The following is a 13,566-nucleotide window of genomic DNA, read 5'->3' as shown; positions in this document are numbered from 1 at the left end:
AGCAGCGTACCCCTGCCACCAACGGCGGGTGGGCTGGGAAGGGAGAGGAGAGGAGAGGAGGGACAGCAAACTCACTAACCCGCCTCTTTTCTTCCGAAGCACGCCTTATGCAGGCATCGGCAACCGGAGGAGGGGGAGTTCGGTGGAAAACAGGGCCAAGGCTCCACCCCTTTTCTTGAGAGTTCTCAAACAGGTCGGCTCCCAGACCATATACGGAGAGTAGAACGAGCCGAAGCAACTTGCTCGTTCTGGTTTTCTGAGAGCGGTGGTTCTAAGGTCGTAGCATTATGTCTGGTCGCGGCAAAGGTGGTAAGGGCTTGGGAAAGGGGGGCGCTAAGCGCCATCGCAAGGTGCTCCGTGATAACATTCAGGGTATCACGAAGCCGGCTATTCGTCGTTTGGCGCGCCGTGGTGGCGTAAAGCGTATTTCTGGCTTGATCTATGAAGAAACCCGAGGAGTGCTGAAAGTGTTTTTAGAGAACGTGATCCGTGACGCTGTCACTTACACTGAACATGCCAAGCGAAAGACTGTGACTGCTATGGACGTAGTTTATGCTCTGAAACGCCAGGGTCGCACTCTCTACGGCTTCGGGGGCTAAGTTTCCATCCGGCTTTAAAGTTGAAACATCCTCAAAACCACAAAGGCTCTTTTAAGAGCCACCCACATTTTCACAACGAGAGCTTAATTACTAGTCTGGTTTTGAAATTGCAGTGTGTGTGTGTGTGTATATGCGCGCGCGCGATAAATTATGTGTATTTTGTTAAGTTTTTGGAATGTTTTATTTTCTCACTTTACCTAAATCATAGATCACGTGGAAAGAGAAGGATTAATGTTCTTTCGCTGCAGAGGGGAGGGGGGACTAAACCCCGTGGTCAAAAGCTTTATGGCCGACCTTTATGCTCAGACAAAATCTGTTTTGTCAGCTCCCCGGATAACGAGAGGCAGAACAGCGTGGGGTTCGCGGGAAGACCTTTCTGCTGCCTTACCCGCGTCGTGATAGCTCGAGAAACAATTGATGGGTAAAATGCAATAACGTCCACTCTGACTAAAAACACTAGTGTCCGTTTTGGTTCCTCCCGCATTTGGGGAGGACAAAAGAGATTTCCCGCTTTGTTCCACAAGGCCCCCTATTTCATACACACTTTTTCATTTTGGTGGAGAAGATATGGGGGGCATAAGAAGATGTCAATCGAGAACATATGTAAGAATTACAATTGATAAGTGACCTTTGGTGGCCTCTGAAGCTCAAGGCAGGACTGAAGGAGAGTAAAGAGGTCCTTCCTTCATAAGGAGTCAAGCGCTGTCACCTTCTAAAAGCCGATAAATTAGCACACGAAGAGACTTTCCTATGTAGTCAACACATCCTGTGGTTTCAGTGTTACCTTCCGGGGATTCGTGCTCGTGCAAGTTGTTCATATGTAAGATACCGAACATCATTCACGCTTCTTCGCAGTACTGTATCAGAGATTTGGCCCGTTTGGAAGTGAAATATGAGACGACGAGCCACCTCTTTAAAAGAGAGAGAGGTAGAAGGTGAGGGAGGGAGCGGCGGAGTTTCAGAGAGAGGGGGGAACCGCAAGAATCGGACTATGGGGACATCCAGAGAGCGCGAGTTTAGTGACCTGACCGTTAAAAGCCAGTTTGGGCGAGACTTGTCCCGCCGACGCTGGGGGGTGGGGAAGGGCGGGTCGGATGTTTCGCTGCACAAGCGCGGGCTTTTCAAATGTTCAAATTGTCCAATGATAGCTGTCTCCACGTCAACAACGAATCAGAAAGGAGCACTGGGCTATATATACCACCCGAGCCGGGGGGCTCTGCCTTACTTTGTTCTTTTGCGCTGTTTCTCTCAGAGTTGTGATTGAGGGTTGCTGAGAATGGCCCGGACCAAGCAAACCGCCCGTAAATCCACCGGTGGCAAAGCCCCCCGTAAGCAGTTGGCCACTAAAGCTGCCCGGAAGAGCGCTCCTGCTACTGGGGGAGTGAAGAAACCCCATCGCTATCGACCCGGCACCGTGGCCCTGCGAGAGATCCGCCGCTACCAGAAATCCACCGAGCTGCTCATCCGCAAGCTGCCCTTCCAGCGCCTGGTGCGTGAAATCGCCCAGGACTTCAAGACCGACTTGCGCTTCCAGAGCTCGGCCGTTATGGCCCTGCAGGAGGCCAGCGAAGCCTACTTGGTGGGGCTCTTTGAGGACACCAACCTGTGTGCTATTCACGCCAAGAGAGTCACTATCATGCCCAAAGACATCCAGTTAGCTCGGCGTATCCGAGGCGAGAGAGCTTAAAAGTTACACCCACCACCTTTTGGCAACTAGGAAACCATTACGAAAGATCCAAAGGCTCTTTTAAGAGCCACCACATTCACATTCAAAAGAAGCTGCAACGCACTCGTTATTTGTGCACCCTTGACAGTCATAAAATTGTGTATCAATATCCTTTGAAATCTTAAGATTCTAACTGTATTGCCTGTAATGAGAAAATGTCACTTTATATTTCAAATTACTAATCAAATGTAAATTGAGTTTTTTGCATGATTTGTTCCTGTTTTGGGGCGGTGGGTGTTTTAACGAGGCTTGTTTGAACATGTCACTGCCACTGACTAACACACGAGGTTTGTATTCTTTTATGTTCTTTAAACTGTTAGGAGAAAAATCCCATAGGCACCTACATTTCTACCTCTAGTTATGCGCACTACTGCCTCACGGTAGGCATTCTGTCATCTCCTGCCTAAACCACAAAACAATGTACACAAACCAGTGGAAGACAGGCACACCTATCTCAGGGCTACGGCTGGATATGGAAAATCTGAAGAGCATTCTAAGCGCCATCCTTAGACGAGCTCACGCAACAGACGGCACGATGTGAGACACACATAGCAGAAACCAAACTCACAAGAAGAGTTAAGTGCAGGAGGATGTATTTCGGGGAGACAGCAATTTCGACAAGGATCGGGTTGCAATGTTATGTGGTTTTCTCAGCGTTTTTTTTTTTTCTTACATAAACCTGATTCGCAAGTATGACGATTGAGGCTGCACAAAAGACGACTGTGTTACAGCTTCTTTTGAATGTGAATGTGGTGGCTCTTAAAAGAGCCTTTGGATCTTTCGTAATGGTTTCCTAGTTGCCAAAAGGTGGTGGGTGTAACTTTTAAGCTCTCTCGCCTCGGATACGCCGAGCTAACTGGATGTCTTTGGGCATGATAGTGACTCTCTTGGCGTGAATAGCACACAGGTTGGTGTCCTCAAAGAGCCCCACCAAGTAGGCTTCGCTGGCCTCCTGCAGGGCCATAACGGCCGAGCTCTGGAAGCGCAAGTCGGTCTTGAAGTCCTGGGCGATTTCACGCACCAGGCGCTGGAAGGGCAGCTTGCGGATGAGCAGCTCGGTGGATTTCTGGTAGCGGCGGATCTCTCGCAGGGCCACGGTGCCGGGTCGATAGCGATGGGGTTTCTTCACTCCCCCAGTAGCAGGAGCGCTCTTCCGGGCAGCTTTAGTGGCCAACTGCTTACGGGGGGCTTTGCCACCGGTGGATTTACGGGCGGTTTGCTTGGTCCGGGCCATTCTCAGCAACCCTCAATCACAACTCTGAGAGAAACAGCGCAAAAGAACAAAGTAAGGCAGAGCCCCCCGGCTCGGGTGGTATATATAGCCCAGTGCTCCTTTCTGATTCGTTGTTGACGTGGAGACAGCTATCATTGGACAATTTGAACATTTGAAAAGCCCGCGCTTGTGCAGCGAAACATCCGACCCGCCCTTCCCCACCCCCCAGCGTCGGCAGGACAAGTCTCGCCCAAACTGGCTTTTAACGGTCAGGTCACTAAACTCGCGCTCTCTGGATGTCCCCATAGTCCGATTCTTGCGGTTCCCCCCTCTCTCTGAAACTCCGCCGCTCCCTCCCTCACCTTCTACCTCTCTCTCTTTTAAAGAAGTGGCTCGTCGTCTCATATTTCACTTCCAAACGGGCCAAATCTCTGATACAGTACTGCGAAGAAGCGTGAATGATGTTCGGTATCTTACATATGAACAACTTGCACGAGCACGAATCCCCGGAAGGTAACACTGAAACCACAGGATGTGTTGACTACATAGGAAAGTCTCTTCGTGTGCTAATTTATCGGCTTTTAGAAGGTGACAGCGCTTGACTCCTTATGAAGGAAGGACCTCTTTACTCTCCTTCAGTCCTGCCTTGAGCTTCAGAGGCCACCAAAGGTCACTTATCAATTGTAATTCTTACATATGTTCTCGATTGACATCTTCTCATGCCCCCCATATCTTCTCCACCAAAATGAAAAAGTGTGTATGAAATAGGGGGCCTTGTGGAACAAAGCGGGAAATCTCTTTTGTCCTCCCCAAATGCGGGAGGAACCAAAACGGACACTAGTGTTTTTAGTCAGAGTGGACGTTATTGCATTTTACCCATCAATTGTTTCTCGAGCTATCACGACGCGGGTAAGGCAGCAGAAAGGTCTTCCCGCGAACCCCACGCTGTTCTGCCTCTCGTTATCCGGGGAGCTGACAAAACAGATTTTGTCTGAGCATAAAGGTCGGCCATAAAGCTTTTGACCACGGGGTTTAGTCCCCCCTCCCCTCTGCAGCGAAAGAACATTAATCCTTCTCTTTCCACGTGATCTATGATTTAGGTAAAGTGAGAAAATAAAACATTCCAAAAACTTAACAAAATACACATAATTTATCGCGCGCGCGCGCATATACACACACACTCTGCAATTTCAAAACCAGACTAGTAATTAAGCTCTCGTTGTGAAAATGTGGGTGGCTCTTGAAAGAGCCTTTGTGGTTTTGAGGATGTTTCAACTTTAAAGCCGGATGGAAACTTAGCCCCCGAAGCCGTAGAGAGTGCGACCCTGGCGTTTCAGAGCATAAACTACGTCCATAGCAGTCACAGTCTTTCGCTTGGCATGTTCAGTGTAAGTGACAGCGTCACGGATCACGTTCTCTAAAAACACTTTCAGCACTCCTCGGGTTTCTTCATAGATCAAGCCAGAAATACGCTTTACGCCACCACGGCGCGCCAAACGACGAATAGCCGGCTTCGTGATACCCTGAATGTTATCACGGAGCACCTTGCGATGGCGCTTAGCGCCCCCCTTTCCCAAGCCCTTACCACCTTTGCCGCGACCAGACATAATGCTACGACCTTAGAACCACCGCTCTCAGAAAACCAGAACGAGCAAGTTGCTTCGGCTCGTTCTACTCTCCGTATATGGTCTGGGAGCCGACCTGTTTGAGAACTCTCAAGAAAAGGGGTGGAGCCTTGGCCCTGTTTTCCACCGAACTCCCCCTCCTCCGGTTGCCGATGCCTGCATAAGGCGTGCTTCGGAAGAAAAGAGGCGGGTTAGTGAGTTTGCTGTCCCTCCTCTCCTCTCCTCTCCCTTCCCAGCCCACCCGCCGTTGGTGGCAGGGGTACGCTGCTCTAGATTTGAATTAAAGAAGGAAGCTAAAATAGATAGATTCGATCCGATCCAGGATAAGTCTTTCGTTTGTAATACCGAGACACACTGTCAAAACTAGATGGTCACAATGATCCCTTCTGGCCTTAGAATCCACGAAAAAGTCCTGCTTGCAGCAATTAGGATTGTAATGCAACCTTGCGGTTTCTGGCAATATCGCCCGTCTCTGTGAATTGTGCAAAATAAGAGCCACTTCCCAGCTGAACTTTGTATTTGTCCTTAGCTTATGATCTTCCTTTCTGGAGGGTCTTCCATCCAGAGATCTTCATATTTGTGGCTTTTTTTTTTAAACCATCCTCTGATTTTCAAACATTTACAGACTGCATCAAAATCTGACCAATCAGGTTTCCGGACGCATCGTCTCTCCCCTGTGTTTTCCAAAGGCTGTACAGGGAGGGTTAATGTGAACGAAACGTGCACATTTCTTCATCAGAAGATAAAGCGGGGGACACCGCATTTTTTTCTTCCATTCCTTAAATTTGTTCATTTGGTGGTATGCTCATTCTTACTGTTTCTTTCACAGTACATGTGACACAGTCACAGTGTGACTAATGCATAAAAACGACTGCAGAAATAATCGCTCACAAAACCAGCCTGCTTTCCCATTCCAGAGAAAGGAACTCGTTCCTCTACCTCAGAGGCAGAAATCATTGTTTCGTGTTGGGAAGGGGTCAGCTTCTGAATTGCTTAGATGCAAAGGGGGGGCTCGGGGGCAATACTTAGAAAAGGAGTTTATACCTGCACGTGTGGCAACGCAAAGGCTACACTGTACCCGTTTAGTAGGAGCCCTCATATCTTTGGAAAGCATGGGTGGACGTTATCTGAAAGGGGTTCTCAAAAGCCGTTGAAAAACTTGTCGCCCTTTCTCATTCCTTATCCTCTACTGTCCTCTGATGGACGTTGTTGTTGTTGTTGTTTTTTAAGCCGCAGGAGTTTTAAACGATACAACATTCTGGTTACTTTTCCTATTTACTACTGATGATTATTTTTAAATAGATACCTTTTGTTCATGCCTCTCAGTCTCACAGGAGGATTACTAGTACTCTGAATACCAGGTTATTTCTCCCTGAACAAAGAGAGAACACTACAAGAAGCCGGCAGAACTTCAATTGCACATAGATATGTTTGCAAAGTAGGAGTTCTAACAAATGGGAAACATAGAGGTTTCCCTTATTAATTATTTCAGATAATCCCAACACTGACCAGGACTGCATATTGTGCAACTGAAAGTCTGTGACTTGAAATAGGCAGCTAAATGTCATACCCTAAAAAACTTGATGCTAGTACAAGTTTGCCAGGTCTCAGAGTGGCAGGTAAGACCATGTGCTCTTCCTGTGGTTTTCCAAAAGTGAGGTTGTAAGTGAAAGTCAATACCAAAGACAGAAGATACATTTTCTATCTTTGCTCTTATTTTCTTTCCCCTTTTGTGCACATTTTTCTTGTTTTGTCTTTGTCATAACCATACATCTAAGGGTAGCCTAGGATTCCTTCTTACCTGTAAGGGGTTAAGAAGCTCAGATAACCTGGTTGGCACCTGACCAAAAGGACCAATGGGGAAAGAAAATACTTTCAAATCTTGGGGGAGGGGCTTAGTTTGTGTGTGTTCTCTTGGGAAGCAGAGAAGCATCAGGTCAGAAAACTCCTTCTCCTATAAACCATCCTAAAATGAGTCTCAATATTGCAAAAAGAGTAAGTAAGGCAAGGCGCATTAGATTATCTTTTGTTTTAGCTTGTGCATTTTCCCTTTGCTAGAGGGAGGTGTATTCCTGTATTTTGTAACTTTGAAACTAAGCCTAGAGGGAGTTCTGCTGTGTTTTTGAATCTTTTGTTAGCCTGTAAAGTTATCTTCCACCCTGATTTTACAGAGGTGATTCTTTTACCTTTTTAAAAAAACCTGATTGATTTTTTTCAATGCCCTAAGACCCAGGGGGGTTGATCTGTGCTCACTTTGGAAACAATCGGTTAGGATATTATTCTCAAGCCTCCCCAGGAAAGGGGCTTGGGGATATTTTGGGGGAATAGGAACTCCAAGTGGTCCTTTCCCTGATTCTTTGTCTAAATCACTTGGTGGTGGCAGCATACCGTCCAAGGACAAAGGATTTGTGCTTTGGGGAAGTTTTTAATCTAAGCTGGTAGAAATAAGCTTAGGGGGGCTTTCATGCGGGTCCCCACATCTGTACCCCAAAGTTCAGAGCGGGGAGGGAACCCTGACAGTCTTCTAGGAAATGAGATCAGATTTTTACAACTGTAGCAACAGCAACAAAAACAGCGCCAGCCAATCTCAACTAACTTGTCTTTTCCCTAAGGGACAGTAGTTACCATCTTTACTATAATCAAAGAGACTGTCAAACAAGGTTTAGATGGTTTGGTTTTGTTTGTGTTTTTCCTTTAAACACTGGCTACAGATGCAGGGAAAGGGAAAAAGGGATGTTGTTAAAGTGAAAGCCTTACTTATTAATATTTTACTTTTCAAATACTTTAACTTTTTCTTCCTTTTCTGTGTCTTTAATACAAGGATTCGATCCAAGAAGAAGTGTTTTTTTACCCACGAAAGCTTATGCCCAAATAAATCTGTTAGTTTTTAAGGTGCCACCAGACTCCTTGTTGTTTTTTTAAAAAAGTATATATATCAACTTTGTAATGGTAGAAAGGTGAGCTGCCCTTTTAAAAATAGGATGGGGGTATTTTGAGAATTAGGCCAAGAAATTGACGTAATTGTGAGCTCTCTGTAAAATGTATGTAAATATTAATAAGTTGCCACAATAACCTATAACAACAAATTTTGATGGCATAAGGTCTGAAAAGGAGGCAGAAAGACTGAATTAGTTTACATTAAAAGGTCTACTGGTATATTTCAATATCTGTTTTAAGATCTTGCTTGGTAAACAAGAGAATGTGGATCCATAAATCAATGAACCAAAATTGGTGTGTCAGATATTAGGCCTAAATGGCGGTCAAAATTATGAGGGGATTGGCTATTCTACTCATCATTCTCTTTTTTGGGTCCTGAAAGAAAAAGATTTGGCTGTGTGTGGAATAGACAGAGGCCTCTGAAGCAAGTTTCAGCATCATGGCTGTCATCACCTGTGACCCTTGCCCTTCATCATCCTCATCCTGAGACTGTGATGTCTACCAGACCTGGCCAGAGAGAGGAACACAGATAACATTGACATCTAGCAGCTCCAGCTGAATTGTATACACCACCTTGGATGAAATGGGTTTGGACTTTAACAACAACAGCTCCAGCCCATGTCAACAAACTTCTTCTCTTCTCCCCAAAAGGACATTTATTACCATCTTTGATACCATCACAGGGGTTTTCCTTCTAAAACTCTCTCCAGCTAAAGGGAAAGAGAACAAAGGATATTGTTAAAATTCAAGCCTTGTTTAATATTTTACATTTCTATGTTTGAACTGCTTTTTCCTATTCTATATCTTTAATAAAAAATGTTAAACGGATGTATAATAATGGGCTTGTCAACCCCAAACCTTATTTAATTCTGGCAGAGTGCATCAATTGCACATCACAACATTCATAGTCTACACCAGTGCAATCTCATTGACATCAATATAATTGCCACAAAGAAAAAGTTCAGCCATTGGTCAAGGTTGGCGGAAAATACATTGTATTGCCCACATTAAAATGTTCTCACAGTTGTTGTCTTGAGATGCTTAAGCTCCTCCATGCTTTAAGGTACATACTTAACGTTAAGCAGATTGGCCACAAAAGTGTCAGGGATATCCTTTTTGTTATCCCCATGAACATCTACCCCAGTGTGGCCAAGTTGTTAGACTCTGAAAACTCTCAATCCGTACATGTTCAGCAGAGCATTTTTCCTTTGGCAACTAAATTGTCTGAAGTTTGGCTTCCCTTACTATTGTCCCCCCTCAGACAGTTGAGCAGAACTTCCCCTGCAAAAACTCCTGGCATCTACCAAGGATCACTATGGTTTCAGGCACTGGAAATTAAAGCAGGGAGATTGTCTTTTCTGTAGTTTCCATGCCCCCATTTTTGGCACGCAGGCATGATGAAGGAGTATATATTCTAACTCAGGGGTTCTCAAACTGGGGGCTGGGACCCTTCAGTGAGTCATGAGCTTATTACCTGTGGGGCCGTGAGCTGTCAGCCTCCATCCCAAACCCCGCTTTTCCTCCAGCATTTATAATGGTGTTAAATATATTTAAATGTGTTTTTAATTTATAAGGGAGGCGGTGTCGCACTCAGAGGCTTGCTATGTGAAAGGGGTCACCAGTACAAAAGTGTGAGAACCACTTTTCTAACTGGAATACAGAGGGGTGAGGAGCTTGGTGAGGGAGCAGGAGACAAGAGATGGTGAAGGGGGAGGACTAGAACATGAACAAGTTAGAAGGGCCTTTATAGACGGGGGTCACACTAAAGATGGAAAGGGGAAGAAGGGTCTTTAACTATAAAAAACACTCCCCTCTAGAGTCTGGAATAAAACCTAGGATTCCTGAATCTCAACATTCTTGTGTTGTAAGAAAATATCTGTAAAACCCTCTGAAACAAATGTGTTTCCTTTTTCTCCAACGGCAGGTCCACATACTGGATATCAATCTCAACCCGTTGTTATCAGTTGGACCAACTAACAGAGGTTTACACTAGATATAAATGTCCCTCCCAACCCTTAGGGAATTCCTAATGTATCCAGGTGAAGGTCATTCTGAGAAGCATCAGTAAGATGTGATTTCTAGAGAATTGGTTAAAAGACTGAAAGCACAGCCCGGGAGAGAAACAAGGATAGAAAGCGGACGTGGCGATGGAGGAGAGTATGAACAGAACGGGTATTAATCAAGGAAAGAGAGAACAAACTGAAAAATGCCCCCTCCCCCTCCCGCCTCCTTAGTAGTGCTCTCATTTCAGAGAATAAAGGTTTCCAAGTAAGTGCCAGACGAATCTCATTTGAAGATAAACAAAAATCCCCGTGTGAGAAGGTATCAATTTACATGGGAAACTAGTGATTCTCCCTACCCCCAATAAAAGAAGGGGGGACGAGTTGCCACAGGCCAATCCTTGCAGAGCGCGGGCTTTTCAAACCCACCAACGGGATTGATCCTGATCCCACCACTGTCAGCTGGGCAGAAGAGAGAGAGAGTGTAGATCACGCAGTTTTCCCCCACACACTTGTCCTCTCACTCTCCCCTCCTCCTAGACAATAAATCCTGTCCGAACCGAAGCTGATGTGCGAGGAATGGCCACCTTCCTCCCCTTACACAATAACCATGATTGTTAAAGCTCGTTCCTCTCAGGGTTGTTTTGTTTTTGTTTTTTTCTGAATGGGTAGGGGAGAAAACCTCTTTAGCTGCTAGTAATCATGAATTTGGGCCGATCCTCTAGATCGATTTTAATACACTCCTCTAAAATATAAATGAACCAGCATCCCGCATTTTAAAGAATGGATACCATGTTGTTTCTTGTCGCGGGCAAAGAAGGAAAATGTACGAAACCGATCACTTTATGTCTCCCTCTTTTGTATTACTTTCGTTTCTTAAAGTTGTGCGCCTCATGAAAAGCAGCACGAGGTTACTGAGGTGAACCTGGTGTTTCAGCTCCTCTGGGAAAGGGTGGGTGGCTCTTAAAAGAGCCGTTGGATTTCTCTGTATGACCAATTTCTTTCTAACCCATTTACTTCTTCTTGAGCGCTGCCTTCTTAGCCTTCGTTGCTTTTGGCTTCGTCGGCTTGGGCTTGGCCGCCTTGGGCTTCACCGCTTTGGTCTTAGCCGGGCTCTTGGCTGCCTTCTTAGGCTTGGCGGCAGCTTTCACCTTTTTCGGGCTCTTGGCTGACTTCTTGGCTGCGGCAGCTGCTGGCTTCTTGACTTTTTTCGGGCTCTTTTTCACGGCCGCAGCCTTTTTGGGTTTCTTGGCAGCTGGTTTCTTAGGCTTTGCCGCTGGTTTTTTCTTGGACGCCTTTTCCTTAGTCTCATCCGGATTCTTGTTGAGTTTAAAAGAACCAGATGCGCCAGTACCCTTGGTCTGCACCAAAGTGCCCTTGCTCACCAGGCTCTTGAGCCCGAGCTTGATGCGGCTGTTGCTTTTTTCCACATCGTACCCTCCGGCGGCCAGAGCCTTCTTAAGGGCGGCCAGCGAGACCCCTTTGCGCTCCTTGGAAGCGGACACCGCCTTGGTGATCAGCTCGGTCACGCTGGGACCTGGAGGCTTACGGGCTTTAGAGCCTCCTGCCGCCTTCTTCGGTTTTTTAGTAGAAGTTTTTGCCCCAGGACCGGAGACAGCAGGAGCTGCGACAGGCGCCGTTTCCGACATAGTGATTCGTGTTTTCTAAAATCAGAAAAAGAAAAAAAAACTAAGAGTAGAGAAAGGCAGACGGCTGGTATTTATAGAGAGGAGCTGCTCTGTGATTGGCGCATTAAAGAGCCCGCCCCACTGAAAGCAAACAGATCTCTTCTCCTCTCTCTGTGTTTCTTCGGAGTTAAAAAGGGGTATTTTTTGCTAAATATCTATCACCAAATCACCCTATTTCTTAGCTGGGTGAAGGGGAAACAGGGCATTTTCATTCAGTAGAGTTTCCAGTAGGAGAGACTAAAGATGAGCTAAAAAAATGCCAATAAATCCTGAGACCTGGGGTTGGAGAGACCTCTGAAGAGAGAAACTTTAGTTTTTCGTTGTAAATTTAAACCATATCACTGTCAATAAAATCACATGTACAATTATATCTCATTCTTTAGAAGGTTTTCTCCAAATCAAGGTACAAAGCCAGTTATTTGAAGTAATGTTGTCAGTGTAAAATGATTTCAAAAAGAAGAAAGTAACACAAGCTCATCCTTGTGCTTTGAATAAGGATTAAGAATTGGCTCTCTTAACCAAATATTCTACCCCCTAAAACACTTAATTCTGTTGAAAAAATCCATTATAGAAAACAACAGAGAGCTGATCAAATACCTCAGGAAGGATGTTTATGTTCCAGGAATTGTATATAAAAGTAGTTGTGATGTACCTTTTTTGCTATTTTAATAGAAGATAAACAAGATGTCATTATTATTTTGTAAAGTTCAAATTCATTTTACTGTACTGCTCTTTAACTTAATTTTATTCCAAGAAAGTCACTTCTGTTCATTAAAAGCAGTAGCCATTTTTTAAATGATAGTGTTCTGAACTTTAATTTAAAATAGAAGAACTATTAGGGTGTTTGTTTCATTATAGTCTGTTAAAACTCGTAGAAAGTCAGAAGCAATGCTTCAATAAAAATCTAAACCATATGGAGAATTAAAGATCAAAATCTAATCAATCAGTGCTTTTTTTATTCTTTAGCATTAATATATTATATGAAAATGGCTTCTGTAGTGAGGAAAAATCAATGTTAACCGTGTGATTTAGTCATATCTGTATTGCATCAAGAACTGAATGAGATTTTTAATCTGTTCTGCAACATTACTACAAGATGATTCACTGTTCTGATTTTTTAAAAGTGATAGGGGCATTCAAACAGTTTCAAACCCAATATATATATATATATATTTGTAATAAAATGTAAAATTCCGGATGGGGGTTGGGGGAGGAGGCTAATTTATTCATAATTTACCTTAGAGTTGCAAAAAATTGAGGAAATCGCTTTTCTTTCAATTCTGCAATGGTAATTAGCTCTTACTTGTGATTATATTGGGTGAAAACTAGGCCACAATCAGCTACTAAACAACGGTGAAGACACCCAATTTTAGATTGAATGTAATATAGTACAATAATAATAATATTTAAAAATAATTAATAAAAATGCAAAACATAATATCTGACCAGTCTGCAACAAGTAATGAGCAAATATTTACTATTCTGAAACTCCACTGGTTGTTTAGGAAATATAAGAGGTCTTTCCTCTCTCCCCTTCCCCTCTCGCACCCCCTCGCCCCCCGCAGACACACGAGTTATGCTGTGGATAGGGCTCTAAAGTAAAGTAATAGTAGGTATATGTCATCCAATCCCAGGTTAAAAGGAGAGAAGTTGTTGTGACATTTCAGCAATCACCCAGACCAGTAAGGGGTTCTGTCACCACCCGACTTGTAACTTTGAATGCCTGTCGCTGTGCAGCTATGGGCTCAGCCTTGACACCAGTAGATAGCCTACAAGCA

The 13,566-nt window shown here is 44.6% G+C and overlaps 5 protein-coding genes across 5 annotated transcripts; 2 read left to right on the top strand and 3 right to left on the bottom strand.

Annotated features, from left to right (window-relative positions):
* Positions 1–231: 231 nt before the first annotated feature.
* Positions 232–765, top strand: LOC144259422 (histone H4). Its single transcript, XM_077807637.1, has one exon. The coding sequence runs from the start codon at positions 288–290 to the stop codon at positions 597–599; it is 312 nt and encodes a 103-aa protein (XP_077663763.1). The 5' UTR covers positions 232–287; the 3' UTR covers positions 600–765.
* A 1,031-nt stretch (positions 766–1,796) lies between these two features.
* LOC144259421 (histone H3) lies at positions 1,797–2,393 on the top strand. Its single transcript, XM_077807636.1, has one exon. The coding sequence runs from the start codon at positions 1,876–1,878 to the stop codon at positions 2,284–2,286; it is 411 nt and encodes a 136-aa protein (XP_077663762.1). The 5' UTR covers positions 1,797–1,875; the 3' UTR covers positions 2,287–2,393.
* Positions 2,394–3,062: 669 nt separating this feature from the next.
* On the bottom strand, positions 3,063–3,638 carry LOC144259420 (histone H3). Its single transcript, XM_077807635.1, has one exon. The coding sequence runs from the start codon at positions 3,557–3,559 to the stop codon at positions 3,149–3,151; it is 411 nt and encodes a 136-aa protein (XP_077663761.1). The 5' UTR covers positions 3,560–3,638; the 3' UTR covers positions 3,063–3,148.
* A 1,031-nt stretch (positions 3,639–4,669) lies between these two features.
* LOC144259419 (histone H4) lies at positions 4,670–5,201 on the bottom strand. Its single transcript, XM_077807634.1, has one exon. The coding sequence runs from the start codon at positions 5,143–5,145 to the stop codon at positions 4,834–4,836; it is 312 nt and encodes a 103-aa protein (XP_077663760.1). The 5' UTR covers positions 5,146–5,201; the 3' UTR covers positions 4,670–4,833.
* A 5,576-nt stretch (positions 5,202–10,777) lies between these two features.
* On the bottom strand, positions 10,778–11,782 carry LOC144259418 (histone H1-like). The gene has a single exon (XM_077807633.1). The coding sequence runs from the start codon at positions 11,747–11,749 to the stop codon at positions 11,114–11,116; it is 636 nt and encodes a 211-aa protein (XP_077663759.1). The 5' UTR covers positions 11,750–11,782; the 3' UTR covers positions 10,778–11,113.
* Positions 11,783–13,566: the final 1,784 nt, after the last annotated feature.

The sequence above is a fragment of the Eretmochelys imbricata genome, chromosome 1 (genome assembly GCF_965152235.1).
Source record: "Eretmochelys imbricata isolate rEreImb1 chromosome 1, rEreImb1.hap1, whole genome shotgun sequence".
In the NCBI taxonomy this organism is placed as follows: Eukaryota; Metazoa; Chordata; order Testudines; family Cheloniidae; genus Eretmochelys; species Eretmochelys imbricata.
This window is presented reverse-complemented; position numbering and strand designations above follow the sequence as displayed.

Excerpts from the sequence above, each read along its gene's own strand:
- LOC144259422 (XM_077807637.1), top strand. The coding sequence starts at position 288 with ATGTCTGGTCGCGGCAAAGGTGGTAAGGGCTTGGGAAAGGGGGGCGCT.
- LOC144259421 (XM_077807636.1), top strand. The coding sequence starts at position 1,876 with ATGGCCCGGACCAAGCAAACCGCCCGTAAATCCACCGGTGGCAAAGCC.
- LOC144259420 (XM_077807635.1), bottom strand. The coding sequence starts at position 3,559 with ATGGCCCGGACCAAGCAAACCGCCCGTAAATCCACCGGTGGCAAAGCC.
- LOC144259419 (XM_077807634.1), bottom strand. The coding sequence starts at position 5,145 with ATGTCTGGTCGCGGCAAAGGTGGTAAGGGCTTGGGAAAGGGGGGCGCT.
- LOC144259418 (XM_077807633.1), bottom strand. The coding sequence starts at position 11,749 with ATGTCGGAAACGGCGCCTGTCGCAGCTCCTGCTGTCTCCGGTCCTGGG.